General features: G+C 48.0%; 8 protein-coding genes across 9 annotated transcripts; 4 read left to right on the plus strand and 4 right to left on the minus strand.

Moving 5' to 3' along the window:
* The first annotated feature begins 295 nt into the window (after positions 1–295).
* Positions 296–3,070, plus strand: LOC117588640. The gene is made up of 9 exons (XM_034280072.1): positions 296–843; positions 912–1,021; positions 1,149–1,299; positions 1,363–2,127; positions 2,191–2,327; positions 2,382–2,571; positions 2,645–2,692; positions 2,763–2,871; positions 2,928–3,070. The coding sequence occupies exons 1-9, from the start codon at positions 717–719 to the stop codon at positions 2,983–2,985; spliced, it is 1,695 nt and encodes a 564-aa protein (XP_034135963.1). The 5' UTR covers positions 296–716; the 3' UTR covers positions 2,986–3,070.
* LOC117588692 (proton-coupled folate transporter) lies at positions 3,048–5,697 on the minus strand. The gene is made up of 7 exons (XM_034280144.1): positions 5,311–5,697; positions 5,139–5,251; positions 4,509–4,659; positions 4,080–4,450; positions 3,871–4,006; positions 3,331–3,814; positions 3,048–3,253 (listed from the first exon to the last, which is right to left on the minus strand). Exons 1-7 carry the CDS (start codon positions 5,465–5,467, stop codon positions 3,190–3,192), a joined length of 1,476 nt encoding a protein of 491 aa, XP_034136035.1. The 5' UTR covers positions 5,468–5,697; the 3' UTR covers positions 3,048–3,189.
* Positions 5,698–7,525: 1,828 nt separating this feature from the next.
* Positions 7,526–10,332, minus strand: LOC117588681 (proton-coupled folate transporter). The gene is made up of 9 exons (XM_034280133.1): positions 10,125–10,332; positions 9,944–10,059; positions 9,363–9,513; positions 9,121–9,304; positions 8,876–9,062; positions 8,672–8,807; positions 8,276–8,602; positions 8,053–8,209; positions 7,526–7,989 (listed from the first exon to the last, which is right to left on the minus strand). The coding sequence occupies exons 1-9, from the start codon at positions 10,330–10,332 to the stop codon at positions 7,926–7,928; spliced, it is 1,530 nt and encodes a 509-aa protein (XP_034136024.1). The 3' UTR covers positions 7,526–7,925.
* Positions 10,333–10,339: 7 nt separating this feature from the next.
* LOC117588783 (pre-mRNA-splicing factor 38) lies at positions 10,340–11,956 on the minus strand. The gene has a single exon (XM_034280289.1). It carries the CDS (start codon positions 11,876–11,878, stop codon positions 10,823–10,825), a length of 1,056 nt encoding a protein of 351 aa, XP_034136180.1. The 5' UTR covers positions 11,879–11,956; the 3' UTR covers positions 10,340–10,822.
* A 56-nt stretch (positions 11,957–12,012) lies between these two features.
* Positions 12,013–13,625, plus strand: LOC117588790 (charged multivesicular body protein 4c). 2 transcript variants are annotated; one of them, XM_034280301.1, is made up of 5 exons: positions 12,013–12,314; positions 12,573–12,575; positions 12,728–12,905; positions 12,971–13,269; positions 13,335–13,625. In XM_034280301.1, the coding sequence occupies exons 1-5, from the start codon at positions 12,137–12,139 to the stop codon at positions 13,373–13,375; spliced, it is 699 nt and encodes a 232-aa protein (XP_034136192.1). In that variant the 5' UTR covers positions 12,013–12,136; the 3' UTR covers positions 13,376–13,625. The 2 variants fall into 2 exon arrangements, with proteins under 2 accessions (XP_034136192.1, XP_034136200.1); XM_034280309.1 differs by lacking the exon at positions 12,573–12,575 and having other exon boundaries at positions 12,015–12,314.
* Positions 13,626–14,300: 675 nt separating this feature from the next.
* LOC117592507 lies at positions 14,301–14,855 on the plus strand. The gene is made up of 2 exons (XM_034286352.1): positions 14,301–14,342; positions 14,399–14,855. Exons 1-2 carry the CDS (start codon positions 14,301–14,303, stop codon positions 14,798–14,800), a joined length of 444 nt encoding a protein of 147 aa, XP_034142243.1. The 3' UTR covers positions 14,801–14,855.
* Positions 14,815–15,242, minus strand: LOC117588857 (U6 snRNA-associated Sm-like protein LSm6). Its single transcript, XM_034280363.1, has 2 exons — positions 15,092–15,242; positions 14,815–15,021 (listed from the first exon to the last, which is right to left on the minus strand). Exons 1-2 carry the CDS (start codon positions 15,180–15,182, stop codon positions 14,873–14,875), a joined length of 240 nt encoding a protein of 79 aa, XP_034136254.1. The 5' UTR covers positions 15,183–15,242; the 3' UTR covers positions 14,815–14,872.
* A 200-nt stretch (positions 15,243–15,442) lies between these two features.
* On the plus strand, positions 15,443–16,903 carry LOC117588729 (L-lactate dehydrogenase B chain-like). Its single transcript, XM_034280203.1, has one exon. It carries the CDS (start codon positions 15,506–15,508, stop codon positions 16,574–16,576), a length of 1,071 nt encoding a protein of 356 aa, XP_034136094.1. The 5' UTR covers positions 15,443–15,505; the 3' UTR covers positions 16,577–16,903.
* The last annotated feature ends 558 nt before the right edge of the window (positions 16,904–17,461 follow it).

Here is a 17,461-nt window from a genome sequence, read left to right on the forward strand (position 1 = left end):
CTCGTGCTACTCATTTGCACGCATCACAAATGGGTGAAAATATTAATTAATTAATGCAAAAAGTTAACCAAACAAACAGACCCCGAGACTGAGTTTAAATTCGTAGACGCTAGTGGGGCTGATGGAGAAGCGAATAAGATAAGATAAATCTGTCGCGCGTTGAACGGAGTCGAGTCGAGTCGCAGCTTTGGTCCAAGTCGTTCTCTGGCGTCGAGATATCCCATTTGGATTCGGATGAACAACTGTTCAACTGTTCATCTGTTTAACTATTTGCTTCGCAGTGTGTTTCCGCCTGTGTTTGTTGCTATTGCGTTTTCGAGAGTCTATATAAAGCTGCGAACCCAGCGGCAGCCGCTCATTTCGAGAATAAAACTCTAATTGTAATTTGTTTGCCCGCTGTCGGGTTGGGCCATAGCTGTTGCCGTTGTCGTAGTCGTTGCCCGACAACGTCGTCGTGTTGGTTCAGTGCACACAAACGTCTGATGGGTATCCGGTATCCGCATCCAGCACATCCACAGCAATCAAAGCGATTGAATAACAATAATAGCATAATATTAAAGTGATAATCTGATCGCAGCCAGAAAACAGTTACGTGACAAGCATTGGAAAATGTGCAGCAAGAGCCAGTGAGGGAGGCCTTGAGCAAAACTAAATAGAAAATCGAACTCAAACATTGAACTGTGAGGCCAAAATTTGGCAACTGAAACCGGAGAAACATGGTTGAGAAGGCCTCGAATGCGTTTACGCTGGAAAAGCTGCGCAGTCTGCAGTGGGGCAAAGTTTTTCATCTGTTCTATATAGAACCGGTTGTCTTCATGCTGCTCTTCTCGCACACGCTCTCAGGTGAGTGACCCGGAACGGGTCCACTTTGACAGCTAACCAAACTATATTCAAATATTTAATGCCCACAGGCACCATTCAGCGGAACCAGGTCATCTATCAGACGTGCACAGTGATATTCCATTACAATGAGTCCGATTGCAAGCAGCTGGACGTCAAGAACGCCAGCGCCGAGATAAATGTGTGTTCAGAGGAAACCCCCATTGGGGCTGTGTGCTTACGTGGAAACGAATCGTATTCGCATTCGGATTCGCATTCGCCTTCCCGACCGACATTCGATATCTAGTGACGCCTTCCCCTTTTTGCAGGCCATCGAAACGGAACTGCAGCCGTATGTGGCCAATTTATTCCTCTCGCGCACCCTCCTGGAGAGCATTGTGCCGGCCTTCTGTGGCCTGTTCATTGGCTCCTGGTCGGACCACTATGGAAGGAAGCCGCTGCTGATTGTCTCGATGATTGGTAAGGCACTGGTAAGGCTTAGAGTTTCGGAGTGCCTGTGGTAATTTGTTGTTTGCATTTAAGGCTTTTCCGCCTCCTTCTTGCTGATGGCCACCATCTGCGAGCTGTCCAGCTACTACGTGGTCAATCCCTGGTGGTACATTCTGGCTGCGGTGCCCCACTCGCTGCTGGGCGGCAACTGTGTCTTCTCTGTGGCAGCCTTTTGCTTCATATCGGACATAACGGACTGCAAGACGCGTCCCTACCGCATGATCTTCATGGAGTCGATCTTCTTCATCGGCCTGACCAGCGGCTCGCTGCTCTCCAGCTTCGTGTACGCCGCCACCGGCGCAGCTGCGACCATCGGTCTCTCCGGCTGCATTGCCACCTTTGCCACGCTGTTCATTATCTTCTTTGTGCCCGAGAGTCTGCACATTCGCCAGGCGGAGGATGCGAAGAATGCAGCTGAACGCAAGGATGTGCCCATGACGGCCTGCGACCTGCAGCTGGACTGTGTGGCCATCGACTGTCCGCCCAACATCCTCAACGATGAGCAGCAGGAGAAGCGCCGCCCCAAGCCATGCGAGCTGCCAACGCCGGCGACTCCTGCCATGTCCTTCGACGACGACATGCTGGCCAAGTACGTGGAGCGGCTGCCCGAGCGAGCCAAGAAGGCCAAGGCTGAGGCGGATGCCGCCGCGGCAGCGGAGCGTGTCAGGAAGGCTGGCCTATTCAGCTTCGTTCACATCAAAGATATGATTAACACTTGCTTCAAGCCACGCGAAAATCATGCTCGCGCAATTATTTGGCTCGTCACACTGGCCATGTTCCTGTCTATTTTTGTGTTTGGTGAGTGAATTTTGTGCGCAGTTGTGCGATCCCAAAGCTTATACAATGGAGCTCCCCTTCCAGATGGCGTGATGACTGTAATGTATTTGTTTGTGCGCGAAAAGTTCCACTGGACGGTGCGGGATTACACATTCTACGAGACGGTCAGTCATCTGGTGCCCATGATTGGAGCGCTGATCGGTTTCCTTGTGCTCCGAAAGGTGAGCATTTCATACAAAGGTGCTCCCATACAGCTGAGTTCTCGTTTGTTTTAGGTCTTCCGCCTGTCGGTGGTTACGCTCGGCCTGCTGGCCTTCTTCTCGGAAGTTCTCAATAATTTGGCCAAAGGATTTGCCACAATGCCCTGGCACATGTACCTCTCGGTAGCCCTGGGCGTATTCCGCTCCATTTCGGGACCCATGTGCCGCACAATTGTGTCAAACATTGTGCCGCCCTCGGATCTGGGTAAGTTTTTCCCCCACCCATTTGCGGGTACTTAATATCGCGTATACGTATCACAGCTGTTTTCACATTGCAGGCAAGATTTTCTCCATTAAGAATGTTTTGCAATCGTTTGCACCTTTCGGTGAGTCTCTGGTTTCTGCTCTCTGCTGGCTGATTGAATTATTTTGAATTTTTGCAACTTCTAATCGCAGTCGCCGCCCCGCTCTACACGCTTATCTACAAGCAGAGCCTCACCACATACCCGGGCCTGTTCAACTTTGTCAGCTCGTTCCTGTATCTGCTCTCGTTCGTGTTCATTGGGTAAGCTTAGCTGGTTCGAGTGAGGGAATGCTAATTGGTATTTGATATTCCCGCAGATGTGTCTTGCGCATCAAGTTCAGGCACAAGCAGCACTACGCCAAGGTGCTAAAGTGAGCCACTGACCGATTTATGCCCACAATTAACATGTGATCATACCTAGGTAATAACAATAAAACTTTACGAGTAGAACGAATTTAATGTTACGAAAACAGCAGCCAATTGTGTGCTTCATTTGCTGGGAATTATCTAAGTTTTAATATACTTTCTAAGCTTTGGCTTGCAGCATCACTTTGAGCTTATCTAATACTCAAAGCTCAATCAACTTCCAAATGCCCGATAGGCGTTGCTCCTCTCCATTGATTTCTGCATGCCAAATACGATGCTGCATGGGAAAAAACATCAACAATAATGATAATGATAATGATAAGCAGAAGCAATTAATAATTTTCAGTTACTCACGCGGAGAAACAGTAGCACATAAAGTAGAGTCCCACGCTGATAAAGTTGAAGGCTCCCGCATAGGAGGCCGCCGTCGCTGCGTAAACGGCCGCGTAGAGCGGTGCAGCGCCCAGGGGAGAGAGTGATTGCAGCGATGTGGTAAGCGAGAATATCTTGCCTATTTCCGTGCTGGGCGTCAGCTGCGACAGAATGGCCTTGCACATGGGACTCATGACGCCGCGTATCATGCCCAGCACCAAGGCCACATACATCTCCTGACCGTACTGCGCCGTTGCCCGCACAGTGCCCTCCAGGACACAGCAGGCAAACGCCAACATTGTCATCGTGATGAGCGAGACTTTGAGAAATCGTCGCAGCAGAACCATAGCAATAATGCTGCCCACCACCTGGATGACGATGCGCGAGGTGTTGAACACGCTGTAGTCCGTGACGGTCCAGTTGAATTTCTTCTGCACGAACATGTAGTTGACTGTGCCCTCGCCCTCTGATGGATTGGCAAGGAGTCAGATGGGACGCAGAGGCAAGAGTTTGTTTACTCACCCATGGCGAAGATGCACATGGTGAGCGACATCATGACCATCCAGATGATGGCTCTGTCGTAGTTCTCACGCTTCTTGCAGCAGGTCATCACCAGATTCTTGACCAAATCGAAGCGGAAGAACCCACGTATCCGTGACTAACAAGGCGGCAAGGAATGGTCGATGAATGGTAAAATTCGAGCAAAAGAAAAGAACAGCAAAATCGTTTACCTCCGACTGCAAGTCCTCTGGCTTGAGGCTCTCCGGCACAAGGAAGATGATGTAAAGCAGACCTACGGTTATGACGGAACCCGCCAGAATGAATAGCGTTGCGGCACCAACTCCTGCGTATATGTAGCCGCCGGCAATGCTGCCCGCCATCATGCCCAAGCCCAGCGACGCCTCCATAGAAACCATTCTCATCGCTCGCGCACTCTCCGTGGCCACATCGGAGACGTGGCAGTACAGGACAGTGATGAGGGCACAGGTGCCGCCGCTAAACACCGACGGCACAGAGGAGAGCAGGAACCACCAGGGATTGATGTTTGTGACAGCCGATATCTGGGTTAGCACGATCAGAATGCTGCCACTCAACAGGAATCCTATAGAAATAGTTATAGATAGAATCTGTTATGAATGCAGTGGTGGTGGCCAGCTTACCCGTGAATGTGGAGAGCAGAATGGGACGCCTGCCGAACTTGTCCGACCAGGGGCCCAGGAATAGACTCACAACGGCAGGAATGGTGCTCTCGAGAATGGCATTGATCATCATTATGGTGGCCGCATACGCTTGCACTTGCGTTTCGATCTTCTGGTAAAGGGTAAATCAGTTTAGACAGGGACTATCTATTGCCGATAAGCGAAACGTCATGGTGCCATTAGTCATGGCATTTTGGGGAGTTCTTTGCAACACACAAACACAATCGGTTAAATATACAAATTTATGCCAGTCGATAAGTTCGGCGATAAGTTAAGCCAATTACTCATGGGCGTTTCGTGTTTTCTTTTGCTTTTTGGACAACACAATTGATAAGAAGAACCCCCTGGCCACCTGGCCTTTAAATATTCTAAGTACATAATGTACATACAAACATTGTATACAAACATTGTATGTTCATTACTGTCACTAATATTATCATTCTAATTTTATGTGTATGCATGCACTCGCTTGTAGTTTGATTTACAGATTAACTTGTTTTCCCCTTCCCTGTTCACTCGTTAAAGCAAGCAACTCGCAGAGAACTGATCTTGTGTGGGCTCTCCATCATCAGCGTTGAGTGGAAAACTTACTTTGACCTCATCCGAGGCACGATCTCTGCCCAGAAACGGCTGGCATTCGGTTTCGTTGTGTTGCATGACAGTGACGCAAGTCTGATAGAGAATCTGATTTTGATATGCCGCTTCTGTGGAATGCATAATATTTATTTATGCATGTTAGAAGAGGGAAAACATAGATCCATACCGGTTAGAAATCTGCCAAAGAATACCAGAAACACGGCGGGCTCCAGTATTAGCGATGGGAGACATCTTGTCGTGGTTGGTGTGGGCGATTCTCCAGTTTCCAATGGCTCGTCGTCGTCACTGGCTAAGACCAGGGCATCCTCGTCGCTTTGAGACATTCTGATCAATCGAAGGTCACGGCCAAATCGCACAAATTATCGCTAGACAAAGGAATTAGCAATTCATTCAAAACAATATCGTAAAATTCCACAGTCGGGCACAGAACAGAGTCGTGAGCGTCTGCGATCAGGCTTCCGCGCGCGCCAAACTCTAGCGATACACTAACAGTGAGTGGGGTGCAGCTGAAAATGGCAAAGCACATCGGAGCGATACGACGCCTATCTCAGTGCGACGCCCGATACCCGCGCCGCCACACCACCCTGCCCCAGTTCGCACGGGCCCGGCCTCTCAATGTCTCGCACTGGCGTTACACACACCAGATGTGTATCCCAGAGAAATCAAAGCCAACTTATGCTTAAATATGCTACAATTTTTATGTATTTACAATTTGTTATGGACGGCTTTCTGAGGTAGCCGATAACCGATAGGGCTGGAGAAGAAGACCAGACAGCGGCCTCTGCTGTGGATACGAGGAGGCTGAAAAAGGGTTGCAAGGTGACAGGAAGGATAGAAGGGAACGTGGCCGTGAAGGTTATATTGAGAGGGTCAGTTTCCGGGAAGAATTCCAAGAGGTCGGTCGGCAATCTAAAGTTAAAGAAAAAAAAAGGAGACAATTAAAATCAGTGCCCGAAAGCTAATAAAACGAAACCGAAAATCGTGAAGCGAGGCGACGACGGCGCTGGAAGGAGAAGACGGCAGCAGCGGACAACACGCCGAGAGCCGACAGCAGGGTCAGCGCCAAGGCTGGCACGGCCGGAGCACCTCGGGAGGAGCAGAGTGCCCAATCTAAGGGAACGCACCGCACAACGCACCGGCGCCCCGCACACCGCAGCGGCACAGCGCACCACCCATCACACCCGCGACACTCTCATCACACACACATCCCATACGCACCACGCACCGGCGCCACGCACACCGCAGCATACAGCATCAGCACCGTCACACACATCACACACACATCACACTCATCACACACATCACACTCATCACACACACATCACACCCTCTAAAAACCCGCACGTATTTATGTAGAAATAACCACCCATATTAACCCTATTATTACAATGATATACCGAAAATAAGCCCCATCACAAATACATCATACCCACTCATACCCACTGCAACCTCATTCGCACATAATATATTCATTCCCGGGAACACTTAATCGATTCACACTTAGCACATACAATTTATTTGGACTTGCTAGTTCAAAACACAAGTCATCACATAAAATAAAATAAAATAAAATACAAAAAAGAACAACAACAAAAAATATGTTAGAATAGGTTTTCGTTTAGGTCCGTTTAATTAATCCATGTAAGCGGAGTCTATTTTTCCCCCCGAATACCACCCCTTTTCACAACTTATACATATCATGCAATAACTACTAACAAGAGCTCTTTTTAGTTTAAGTTAATCATTTATTTTTTTTTTTTTTTTTTTGAGGTTTTAAGTTACCGCTCTACCCTTAGGTAGAGGGGAATTATTTGGCCACCCGCCTTTCAAGGGGGAAATCGCCACGTCGTAATATGTAACTTGGTTACAGCTTTGCTCCAATACTTACCTGGCGTAGAGGTTATGTTCCCCACGTGCTTGCAGTGTAGTTAATCATTTAAATTTGCATACCACTTTCAGCTTTGTTTACATAAAAATTTGGGGATGCCACCTCGGGCAAAAGAAAAATAGAGTCTGTGAATTTTTTTGAATGTTAGTATTTTTTATATTAGTAATTATTAATGCAAGGTGAATGTCAGTCAAGGGATACAAATGTTTTAGGAATTAAGTAGTTATAAAATTAAAAATAAAATAATGTTGAAGAATGTTTGAAAACCTGAAAAGAAAATGAAAATGGAGTAGAGCTTACTAGTTTGGGTGGGACGAGAGAGGTCGGAAGAGTGGAACCAGATGTTTAATAATCGGGAGCGTGCAACATTTTGAACGCTCATGGATGGGAGGGACTCGCAATGGTCAAAGAAACACCGACTGACCCCGCCGAGGAGAGTGCCAACGTAGACGCGTGTAAGAAAAATTAGATCTGTCCGTTACACGCGAGAAAGTAGGTTTTTTTTTTTTTGTTAAATCCGTCCCCTGGCTATCGGGTCGAAAACACCCCTGACTTCCCCGAGAGCTAGCCGGGAACGATAGACCAGGGCGGCAAAAAGGCGGATCATAACAAATTTATTGTCGAGTCTTGTCTTGTGTCGGTTTAATTGTGTTTGCAGTTGGCAAACGCCGTCGAGACAGCAGGGCCAATGGCGCTTGCACACAAAAACATTCTAAATGGTAGCAGCAAAGACACAATTCACAATAATAATACTATCTATCTACTTGCACAAGTTGTGAATAAACGAATTTAAAATACAAAAATACTCGTAGTTTTCCAATCACACACACGCCCACACGAACAGATTTAATTGGTCTTTGAGATGCATTCAACTAAGACGAGCTGGGAGACAGCTAACTGCCAATGGCTTGATAGACGCTGTTGCTGCCCATCGACTTCTGTATGCCGAATATGATGCTGCAATTTAAGGCATTATTAAAAAGGAAGCACAATTGAAATAGTTGCCGTGGTTTCACTCACGCAATCAGAACGTAGCACACAAAGTAAAGGACTGCGCTGATGAAGTTAAATGCTCCAGGATAAAATTCCACTGTGGCCTTGTACACGCTCGTGTACAGGGGAGCAGCGCCCAGCGGCGAAACAGACTCCATCGATGTGGTCAGTGCGAATATCTTGCCTAAATGGATAAATTTGTTTTTGGTTAATCGCTGACTCTGGCCAATTCGATTCATTTGGAACTTACCCACTTCCGTGCTCGGCGCAACGTGGGAGAGAATGGCACGACACATGGGTCCCATGACGCCGCGCATCATGCCCAATGTCATGCCGACATACATCTCCTGCCAATATACGGCCGTGGCACGCACTGTGCTCTCGAGGACGCAGCAAGCGAGCGCCAGCATGGCCATTGTTATGATGGACAACTTCAAGACGCGACGCAGCACCACCATGCCGACTATGCTGCCCACAATCTGGATGACAATTCGCGCGGCACTGAAAAGGCTGAAGTCCTTAATAGTCCAGTCGAATTGTTCGCGCATGAACATGTAGTTGACAGTGCTCTCGCCCTCTGACATATTTAGATAAGATACAAGTAAAGATGACTTCCTTAGTGCCCATTTTTAGTCACATTTCTTACCCATATCAAAGATGGCTATGGTGAGAGCAATCATCGTTAGCCAGATAATTGCACGGTCATAGTTGGGTCGCCTTTGGAAGCAGGTGCGTACCAGATCCTTGACCAAATCGAAGCGGAAGAACTCGCGGATGCGGGACTAGGCGAAAGAGAACGGACATGTTAGACGGTTGGGTTTTTTTGGTTTCTCAGACAAAGGTAACCTACTCCTGTGGGTAGATGATCGGGTATCAGGCTCTCGGGCACACAGAAATAGACATACATCAGCGACAGGCCCATCAGGCAGCTGGCAATGAAGAAGAGGGTGAAAGCATTCGTTGCTGCATAGATATACCCACTGGCCACATTGCCCACCATCATGCCCGTGCACAGGGACGCCTCATTCAGGACCATTCTGAAATAATCAAAATGAATTGGATTTTGGATTAAGTGAAAGGGATTCCACTACTCACCTGAGGGCTCGTTTGCGTTCCTTGGCCACATCCGAAATGTAGCAATAGATGCCAGTTATCAAGGCGCAAGTTCCTCCGCTGAGAACCGAGGGCACAGAGGAGAGCAGGAACCACCAAGGACTTATATTGGTGGCCATTGTTATTCTAGTAATAATTAGCATTATAATCGAGCCCGTGAGGTAGCCTGTGTACATGAAAATATCATTATAAATGTACAAAATATTGTACTGTGGAATACCCACCCGTGAAGGTTGTCAGGAGTATGGGCCGCCGGCCGAATTTGTCCGACCAGGGACCTAGGAATAGACTCACAAAGGCTGGTATTATGCTCTCCAGTAGAGAGGTCGTCATCATAATGTTGGCCGAATATTCCTGCACTTGAACCTCGATTTTCTGTAAGAAACAAAGCACAGCTGCTGATCATGTTCGCCTGACTCATTGTCGTGTTTCTCGTATCTGTATAATGATTTGTATTTGTAGTGCCTGTTTAGCGCGCGGTAGGTCGATATTTCATCGCCATGATAGACAAATTAGTCATAAAGGTTTTTGCATTTACTTCTGTTCCGCTTGCTGATAAGCTCTGGACGCCGTTCCACATTTGTTGGCACTTATTCTTATCTGCAATGCTCAAACAATGGACACAATCGGCACAGCTAAGCGCTTTGATTGATAGATTTTGCTTTGTCTTGGATGATGCTGCGCATGTGGGTCAAGAGTCTTGCGAGCGTTTAGTGCGGATTTAAAACGCCCCGCAACAGATACAAAAAAACTGCGACGCATTATCACAAAAAATTATTTCAGAGCTTCAGAGTAATTCGCTTACTTTCGACGCCTCCGATTCTCCCCGATCGATGCCCAGCAACGGCTCGCATTCTGTGGCATTATACTTCATGATGGTGACGCAGGTTTGGTAGAGGATTTGATTCTGATAAACCGCCCCTAAAAACACACAACAACAAGTTAATTGAATGATGATCTGCCATTGTCTGTCTGTGTATCCATACCAATTAGATATCTGGCAAAGAAGATCAGAAATACTGCGGGCTCCAGGATGAACCAGCGATAGCTGCTGTAGTCCAGCACTGGCGGTGGGAGGGGCACCTCCTCGCCGGTGGAAGCTGTGCTCGGTGTTGTTGTTGCCGCTGCAGCAGCATCCAGAGTGCGTGGCGCCTCATCATCGCTCACCAAGGGTTCCAAATCGTTGCGAGGCATCTTATTCGCAGTCCTTTACTTTGTCGCTATCTTTCGGGTATAGGGATTCAAACTGCGCACACTTTTGTAACTATGGCAGATAAAGAAACTAGCAATTCATTCTGGGCAATGCAGCAGCGTATAGTATTTAATCAGTCACAGACACGAAGGCGAGTTCTGAGCGCAACAGAGCGAAAACAGATACTGAGAGCTTCAGCTGCTGCGAAATGGCAACGTAAGCAGTTTATCGACATGTGCGTAGGCTAGTTACGTTACTTAACACGAGTACACAAGTGCAACACAATTATTAAACACAAGTATACAATTAATTTATTAATTATTAATATAACTTGTGCATTTCTTTCGACTTTCTAAAATTCACAACAGCAACAGCTGTCTCTGTTTACCACCACTTGCTTCTCGGCGCTGCCAACCTGGCCCAAATAAAAATACCGCGAGTTTGGCGGCTTGGTGTTTTTTAGTGGTCAAATTACAATTATTTAAATTAATTTTAATGGCGACGACGCTCGCGCTCGTTTCGCGTATCTCTTTCCCGCTGGTCGTGGCGGGAGCCATTATCTCGCTCCCGTCGATCTCTTTCGCCATATCGGTCTCGCTCACGCATTCTGTCACGGTCCTGGCGCTCCCTGTCCCGATTCTGGGGCTTTCTATCCCGCTCCTGACGTTGATCTCTATCCCGATCCTGGCGTTGCTCTCTATCCCGATCCTGACGTCCTGCTGGCTGGCGCCGGTCCTCGTGCTGAGTGTCGCGGTTGCGGGTGCGATTCCGCTGCCGCTCAAACTCCTCCAGTTCGTCGTAGTAATCCCGAGAACGTGCATTGTTGTTTTGTGCTGGACGTCGGTCCCGTTCCCGCTCCCGGCTGCGGGATTTGGATTTCGAGCGAGCCCTTCGTGGGCGTCGTACAGATGAAGCAGAGTTTTCGTTCGTCCGATTCGCTTCTCGGTCGTCCGGCTTCTCATCCTCACTGGGCAGCTCGTCGTCCAGGTCTTCATCCAGGACCGAAACCTTCGGCTCAATCTCGTTGTTCTCCTCGAGAATGGTGCGCTTCTGTATTCGAGGCAATATAATGTCGCAGACGCGATCATTTCGAAGCAATTCATCTATGTACTCGTCCATGTAGACAATCTCGAACTGTCCGGCCCGATTCTGGCGTCTCAGCTTGCGGTTGTCGATATACAAGGGCTCCAGATACTTGTAACAGTCGAGGGCGACGCCGGTCAGTCGCAGATAGAACGCACCCAATGCACGCACATACTTGAACTCTTCGTTCTTGATGAACTCCACCACAATGTCCTTCTCCGGCTGAATCTGCAACATCTTCAGTGTGAGGCAGAGGAACTGCGTGGGCTTTATGTTTCCTCCATAAACGCCGCCGACGAATCGCAACTCCATAGCCTTGTCCACCAGCAATTCGGCGGTGAGTGCAAAACATTGCTCCTTCCAGTACTTGGAGTCGTAGATGCGGGAACGTATAATCTTCTCAATGAGATACTGCGGATTGGTACCGTGCACATTTTTGGCCTCCTTTACTGTCCGATTTGCCATTTTATTTAACAATTATTATCATTACTTTTTTTTCGGCGTCGGACACAGCTGCACGCCTGCAGATAGTATCGAGAATCGTCACCAATGCGATAGTTAGGAAGCAATACGCTATCGATATGTCGTGGTATCGCGATGACGCATCGCTCATCTAACAAAACAACTCGGCCAGACAGCAAAAAGGAGACGCAAAAGAGTGAAAAACCATACTTTAATCTAGGATTCCAGGGGATTTGGGCGTGAAAAACAGAAAAAACAAACATGAGTTTCTTTGGGAAAATGTTCGGTGGCAAGAAGGAAGTGGCCCCAACGACGGGGGAGGCAATACAGAAGCTGAGGGAAACTGAAAACATGCTCATCAAGAAGCAGGAATTTCTCGAGGCAAAAATCGAGGATGAGCTGAGTATTGCCCGAAAGAATGCATCCAAAAACAAAAGAGGTATGTACTCGTGTGGCTGCCATCCTTGAGCTACGCTGGCGGAGGTTCATTGTGTCCGCATATCAGCACCATAAATATCCGGACATGACTCATATTTGCTTTGTTTTTGTTGTGGCTGGGGCCTTTCCGACCCCTCAGCCACCACCATGCTAGACATGTAATTATGCTTGAGTAGAATTATCTAGTATAATGATTGTATTTCTTCGCCTTTCTCACCCGCATACCATTTGACGCCTGGATGTGTCCGCATATGCTCAGAACGTAATATGAACAACATTCCTTTCGATACTAAACCAGACATTAGCTTTACCCTAGAGTAATTCGATTCAAAATAATCCAAAATTGGCCTTCACATCTTAGCGAATCGTGCCTGCTTTGACCCAGACTCACCTGCATACTTGTCGCCTTTTCAGTGGCCCTGCAAGCCCTCAAAAAGAAGAAGCGTCTGGAGAAACAGCTGCAGCAGATCGATGGCACCCTGTCCACCATTGAGATGCAGCGCGAGGCTTTGGAGAGCGCCAACACGAACACTGCCGTCTTGACCACAATGAAGAATGCTGCGGATGCGCTCAAGAATGCCCACCAGCACATGTGAGTAGTCGACCATCGTCAGATGAGCTCCATAAACTAACTTGAATGATTTCCTCGATGTGCAGGGATGTGGACAAGGTCCATGACATGATGGATGATATTGCCGAGCAACAGGATGTGGCCCGGGAGATTTCCGATGCCATTTCCAACCCAGTTGCCTTTGGTGCTGATCTGGACGACGAGGATCTCGAGCGGGAACTCGATGAGCTGGAACAGGAGAACTTTGATAAGGAAATCATTGGCATTCCCGAGCCAGCGCCCACATTGCCCGAGGCGCCCACAGAGGACTTGCCCGAGAAGGCCAAGGAGAAGAAGAAGGCCACAACTACTACGACTACAACCACGGCTGAAGCAGCCGATGATGGTATTGTCCCTGTCTTATGTGTTCCTTAATTTCATTCAATTGTAACACGTTTTATTTCCTTGCAGATGATCCAGTCATGAAGCAGCTTTTGTCCTGGGCCAACTAAATCGAGCGCTATAGAAATCTCTTCACTGTTCACTGCAGGTTAACCAAAATCCCCCACGTTTCTGTTTTGATTAAATATTAAGTGAAATTTTTAGTTTGAAGCGAGGAAGGCATTAATTCCTTTGGCAATCTTTCAATCAAATGGTACATATAAAAGGAATGTGATTTAACAAATAATAAACGAAAAGAGCAAAGTCAGGCCACCCCACACACACACATCAACAAAAGTAAACAACAAAACTGAAGGATAATTATGTATTTTGATATTTTTGAAACACTTTTGCACGAAAGCCTTGCGCTGATATCGTTTAATTTGCTGCTCCAAACAGAATCAAGTCAGGCAGCTGCAGCTGTTTCAATGCAAGTCCACGATTGAGGCAAACAAAGCTTACAAGTTGTATTTTTGCACTCATTTCCCGCAGGTTTTAGTATTTGAATTGAAATTTATACATAAATAAATAGTAAACAATCCACTTGGTGTCTCGGTTGCCCTCTTTTCAATACCAGCGAGTGGCTCGGCTCGTTGTAAACAAACAAAGACGAATCATTAAGATCCACTATCTGCAGTGGGTCGCCCTCGAGTGATAAAATGTAAATGCTCGAGGCGGTAGCAGACCCGAATCGGGGCGCATTGATTGGAACACGGCTGCTGATGCGACATGCATATCAATTAATTACACCGCCATGGCGGTGGCGGCTGTTACATTTGGCTGGGCAGCGACAGCGGACACTGCGCCATGTGGGATTGGGTAATGGATTACAAAAAAATACAAGAGCTGGCGACTGATTGCAAATCGCTGGACACTCTCTGTGGCTCGGCCTGGGCGCATGCAGTTGGCCGAATTTATTCAAATCAGTTTAGTTCCGTTTGAGGAAGAGTCGAGGTGTCTGGTGTCTCTGGGAGTGGATCAATCGTATCAATTGCAATGTGCAAATACGTCTTAATTGCTGCACTGGCCGTGGTAATGGTAAGTGCTTAATTATCCACTAATCACCGAATTAACATTGCCCTTGAATCCCGCAGTGCCTGCAACTGCCCGACGCCCGCGCCACGCTGCACGACTTCAACGAGGTATTTGACTTCTCCAATGTGGATCTGGCAAACTTTCAGTACTTCAAGAACCTGGCCTCCCAGGATCCGCGCACGGCTGCCACCGCCAGTCCCCTGCTCGAGCACTTTCAGAAGAAGAAGGCCGTATTGGACTATCTAGACCGCCTATTCTTCGGCAACTCACCCTTCCAACAGGCCAGCGAGATCCCCTTCGACCCACACTTTGGTCGCGCTTGGCGGCCACACTACGAGCGCAAGTTTGGCTTCCGCGGCGAACGACTAATAGCCGCCCTGGGCTCTGGCTACTCCGTCCGGCAGCTGCGACACTTTGGAGCCATTCCCCAGGAGTTCGGCACGCCTCACTATCCCAGTTGAGAGAAGGACATTCGTGCAGTGGAAAAGTATGGAGTTTCGGTTGTATTTATGAAATAAACTTAAGTTCTATGGCTAGACTCTCCGTTTCTGTGTGGATATGTAGAGGACGTTGTTGCCGCGGATGAATGCGTCGCCGTATTTGTTCTTTAGCTGACCATTCACGTACTCCTCCGTCTGCTCAAGGCAAATGTTCATATAGCCATCCAAGCACGCCAGCACACCTGGGGGGAGGAGAGAGAGAGAGTGATTGTGAACGTGTTTTCAGCCGGCATTTTATTAAAGGAGACTCACCGCGATAGTCCACGCCGTTGTTCAGTTTCACGGCCACGGGGCGACCATGGATTTGGTTGATAAACTGCGAGAGGGCTTCTTTGCGAGACATATTGTTTATTTTATTTATTAAATTGGGTGGTCGCTAGTGTGACCGTAGATTTATCGATAAATTGATCGTCTCTGCAGAGTTGCACCAAAACCGATGCATATTTTTCGGACACTTGGTTTTGAATTATTTAAATTTAAACAGCGCGCGAATAAATATAAATAATTAATGCTTCAATTAAGTTAGATAATCAGATAAACAGTTACCTGTTTTTATCTGCTCATCTATGTGAGCAAATTGCACAGCGCTGAGCGGCACTAGTCATCGATAAAATTTCAAAATTCAAACATTTCCGCTTACAAAATACTCCAAATTATAGTTTCAAAATGATGGCCAGTTTGCGGATGCGGCAGCTGTTGACAAATTGCGATGGCGTTGGTAACAATTTGGTACGCACCGCTTCCTCATTCAACTGCGTGATGAAGCCGGTGGAAGGTTTCAAGCCCAAGCCATCGCTTAAGATAACCGTGGTTGGTGCGGGCCAGGTCGGAACTGCAGTCTCGGCGTTTCTTTTGGCTCGCAACCTGACCAAGAATCTGGTTATCCATGATGTGAAATACGATTTGGCTACCGCGGAGGCGTTGGATTTCTCTCATGCGTCAGCCTTCCTGGGCAATCCGATTGTCCGAGGCTGTGGTGATGGAAATCGTACCAAGAACTCGGATATTATCATTATCACAGCGGGTGCGAGGCCTTCGGGCAAGACTCGATCTCGCCTGGACGTAATGCATAAAACGGTGGATATTCTCAAGTCTGTGGTGCCCAAGCTGGTCAAATTGAGTCCCAAGGCTGTATTCATAGTCATCTGCAATCCTGCCGATGTGATGACCTTTGCCGTGCAACGCATCGGAAAGCTGGAGAAACATCGCTGCTTCACCACTGGCTGCCACCTGGACACTGCCCGCTTTCGTTATCTAATTGCCAAGCGCCTCAAGGTCCCCACAACGGATGTCAATGGTTATGTGATAGGAGAGCATGGCAGTAGCGCCGTTCCCGTTTGGTCCAGTGTCACGGTGGGTGGGATACGACTGAGAGATGTCTTGAAGGATTTGGGCACAAACAAGGACCCCGAGAAATGGTCCGACCTCTTCGATGGCATCCTAAATGCAGGCGTACACGTTAGCAAGGCCAAGGGCTACACAAACTGGGCCGTGGGGCTGACTACCTCAGATGTTGTGGCCTGCATGCTGCAGAATACCGGCAGAGTGTGCTGCCTGGGGACAGATGTGAAGGGTGTCCACTGTGTAAAGGACAGTGTCGTACTGTCTGTGCCATGTCGTGTCACGGCCAGCGGAATTAGCCACATTCTGGAGCTGCCACTGACCAAAGATGAGCACAAAAAGTTGTTGAAATCGGCTGATACATTGCTTGAGGCCCAGTGCTCTTTAAAATTGTGATCTCGCTTCCCCCGGCACTCCATGAAACACAAATAGAACAGAGAGTAGAAAAAGAAAACAAAACAGAAAACATTTCACAGTGTGGGAGGAAGAGAGGGACAGCAAATCACTTGCCGTTGGCAGCCCTTTTCACTTTCCAGCGACGTCACAGCGATACGAATGCGAGAGCAAGCGAGACGACCATATGGTATTACAACTGTAAAAGTGCAGCAACAATCACTTGACCATACCGCACGCCCGCGCCTACTCTTCCACGTTGCTGCTGCCCTGTGCCTAGACAACTGAAATTTTTGTAATTTCCATCAAAATTATGATTAATTTCTTGTGCCAAAGTGTCAACATGTTATGAGAGCGGGTGGGGTATCCGGAATGCAAGGTCTCTTGGGGAAGGTCTCCAACGAAATCGAAAGTCAAAGGTCTTGAAAACGATTAGGCAAGCAGAGAAAATGGCAGGAAGACAGACAATGAGCCACACAAAAGAAACAAATCTCAAGACGTTTTGGGGGCGGCACCCTCAATGCAGAGGCGCCCTGGCACTTTGAGAGTACGATCGATTTGGAGCCAAGGTCTTGATTTGTAGCAGGCGCACAAAAACCACAGCAACGATCTCGTTTCGCTTCCAGCATTTCCCATTCCCATTGCCATTAACCGTTTGCTAGTTCGCCCACGCGTTGCACGCACTCGCATGCGGCGAAGCGAGACAATGACCCAGGGCCCGGGAGCTGCAGCATCCCAGCCCAGCGTTCCCAGCGACCCCAGAGTGTAACCAAGTGTAACAGGCGACTGGGCGAACAGGCGCTGACACTAGCCGACAGAGCCGAGATTTTTAACGCCTCGTTGCATGGTCTGGGAAAATTGTCTTTGCTCTCGTTTTTGGGTCTATTG

This window comes from Drosophila guanche, unplaced genomic scaffold (genome assembly GCF_900245975.1).
Source record: "Drosophila guanche unplaced genomic scaffold, DGUA_6, whole genome shotgun sequence".
NCBI classification, from domain to species: Eukaryota; Metazoa; Arthropoda; class Insecta; order Diptera; family Drosophilidae; genus Drosophila; species Drosophila guanche.

Excerpts from the sequence above, each read along its gene's own strand:
- LOC117588783 (XM_034280289.1), bottom strand. The coding sequence starts at position 11,878 with ATGGCAAATCGGACAGTAAAGGAGGCCAAAAATGTGCACGGTACCAAT.
- LOC117588692 (XM_034280144.1), bottom strand. The coding sequence starts at position 5,467 with ATGTCTCAAAGCGACGAGGATGCCCTGGTCTTAGCCAGTGACGACGAC. Across the intron at positions 4,660-5,138 it reads GTGCCTCGGATGAGGTCAAA|AAGATCGAAACGCAAGTGCA; the intron begins GTAAGTTTTCCA and ends ACCCTTTACCAG. Across the intron at positions 3,254-3,330 it reads ATGTGCTACTGTTTCTCCGC|CATCGTATTTGGCATGCAGA; the intron begins GTGAGTAACTGA and ends TTTCCCATGCAG.
- LOC117588729 (XM_034280203.1), top strand. The coding sequence starts at position 15,506 with ATGATGGCCAGTTTGCGGATGCGGCAGCTGTTGACAAATTGCGATGGC.
- LOC117588640 (XM_034280072.1), top strand. The coding sequence starts at position 717 with ATGGTTGAGAAGGCCTCGAATGCGTTTACGCTGGAAAAGCTGCGCAGT. Across the intron at positions 844-911 it reads CTTCTCGCACACGCTCTCAG|GCACCATTCAGCGGAACCAG; the intron begins GTGAGTGACCCG and ends TAATGCCCACAG. Across the intron at positions 2,128-2,190 it reads CCTGTCTATTTTTGTGTTTG|ATGGCGTGATGACTGTAATG; the intron begins GTGAGTGAATTT and ends CTCCCCTTCCAG.
- LOC117588681 (XM_034280133.1), bottom strand. The coding sequence starts at position 10,332 with ATGCCTCGCAACGATTTGGAACCCTTGGTGAGCGATGATGAGGCGCCA. Across the intron at positions 9,063-9,120 it reads GAACGCAAACGAGCCCTCAG|AATGGTCCTGAATGAGGCGT; the intron begins GTGAGTAGTGGA and ends TGATTATTTCAG. Across the intron at positions 8,210-8,275 it reads TGCGCCGAGCACGGAAGTGG|GCAAGATATTCGCACTGACC; the intron begins GTAAGTTCCAAA and ends TTATCCATTTAG.
- LOC117592507 (XM_034286352.1), top strand. The coding sequence starts at position 14,301 with ATGTGCAAATACGTCTTAATTGCTGCACTGGCCGTGGTAATG. Across the intron at positions 14,343-14,398 it reads CTGCACTGGCCGTGGTAATG|TGCCTGCAACTGCCCGACGC; the intron begins GTAAGTGCTTAA and ends TGAATCCCGCAG.
- LOC117588857 (XM_034280363.1), bottom strand. The coding sequence starts at position 15,182 with ATGTCTCGCAAAGAAGCCCTCTCGCAGTTTATCAACCAAATCCATGGT. Across the intron at positions 15,022-15,091 it reads CAACGGCGTGGACTATCGCG|GTGTGCTGGCGTGCTTGGAT; the intron begins GTGAGTCTCCTT and ends TCCTCCCCCCAG.
- LOC117588790 (XM_034280301.1), top strand. The coding sequence starts at position 12,137 with ATGAGTTTCTTTGGGAAAATGTTCGGTGGCAAGAAGGAAGTGGCCCCA. Across the intron at positions 12,906-12,970 it reads AAGAATGCCCACCAGCACAT|GGATGTGGACAAGGTCCATG; the intron begins GTGAGTAGTCGA and ends CTCGATGTGCAG. Across the intron at positions 13,270-13,334 it reads GGCTGAAGCAGCCGATGATG|ATGATCCAGTCATGAAGCAG; the intron begins GTATTGTCCCTG and ends ATTTCCTTGCAG.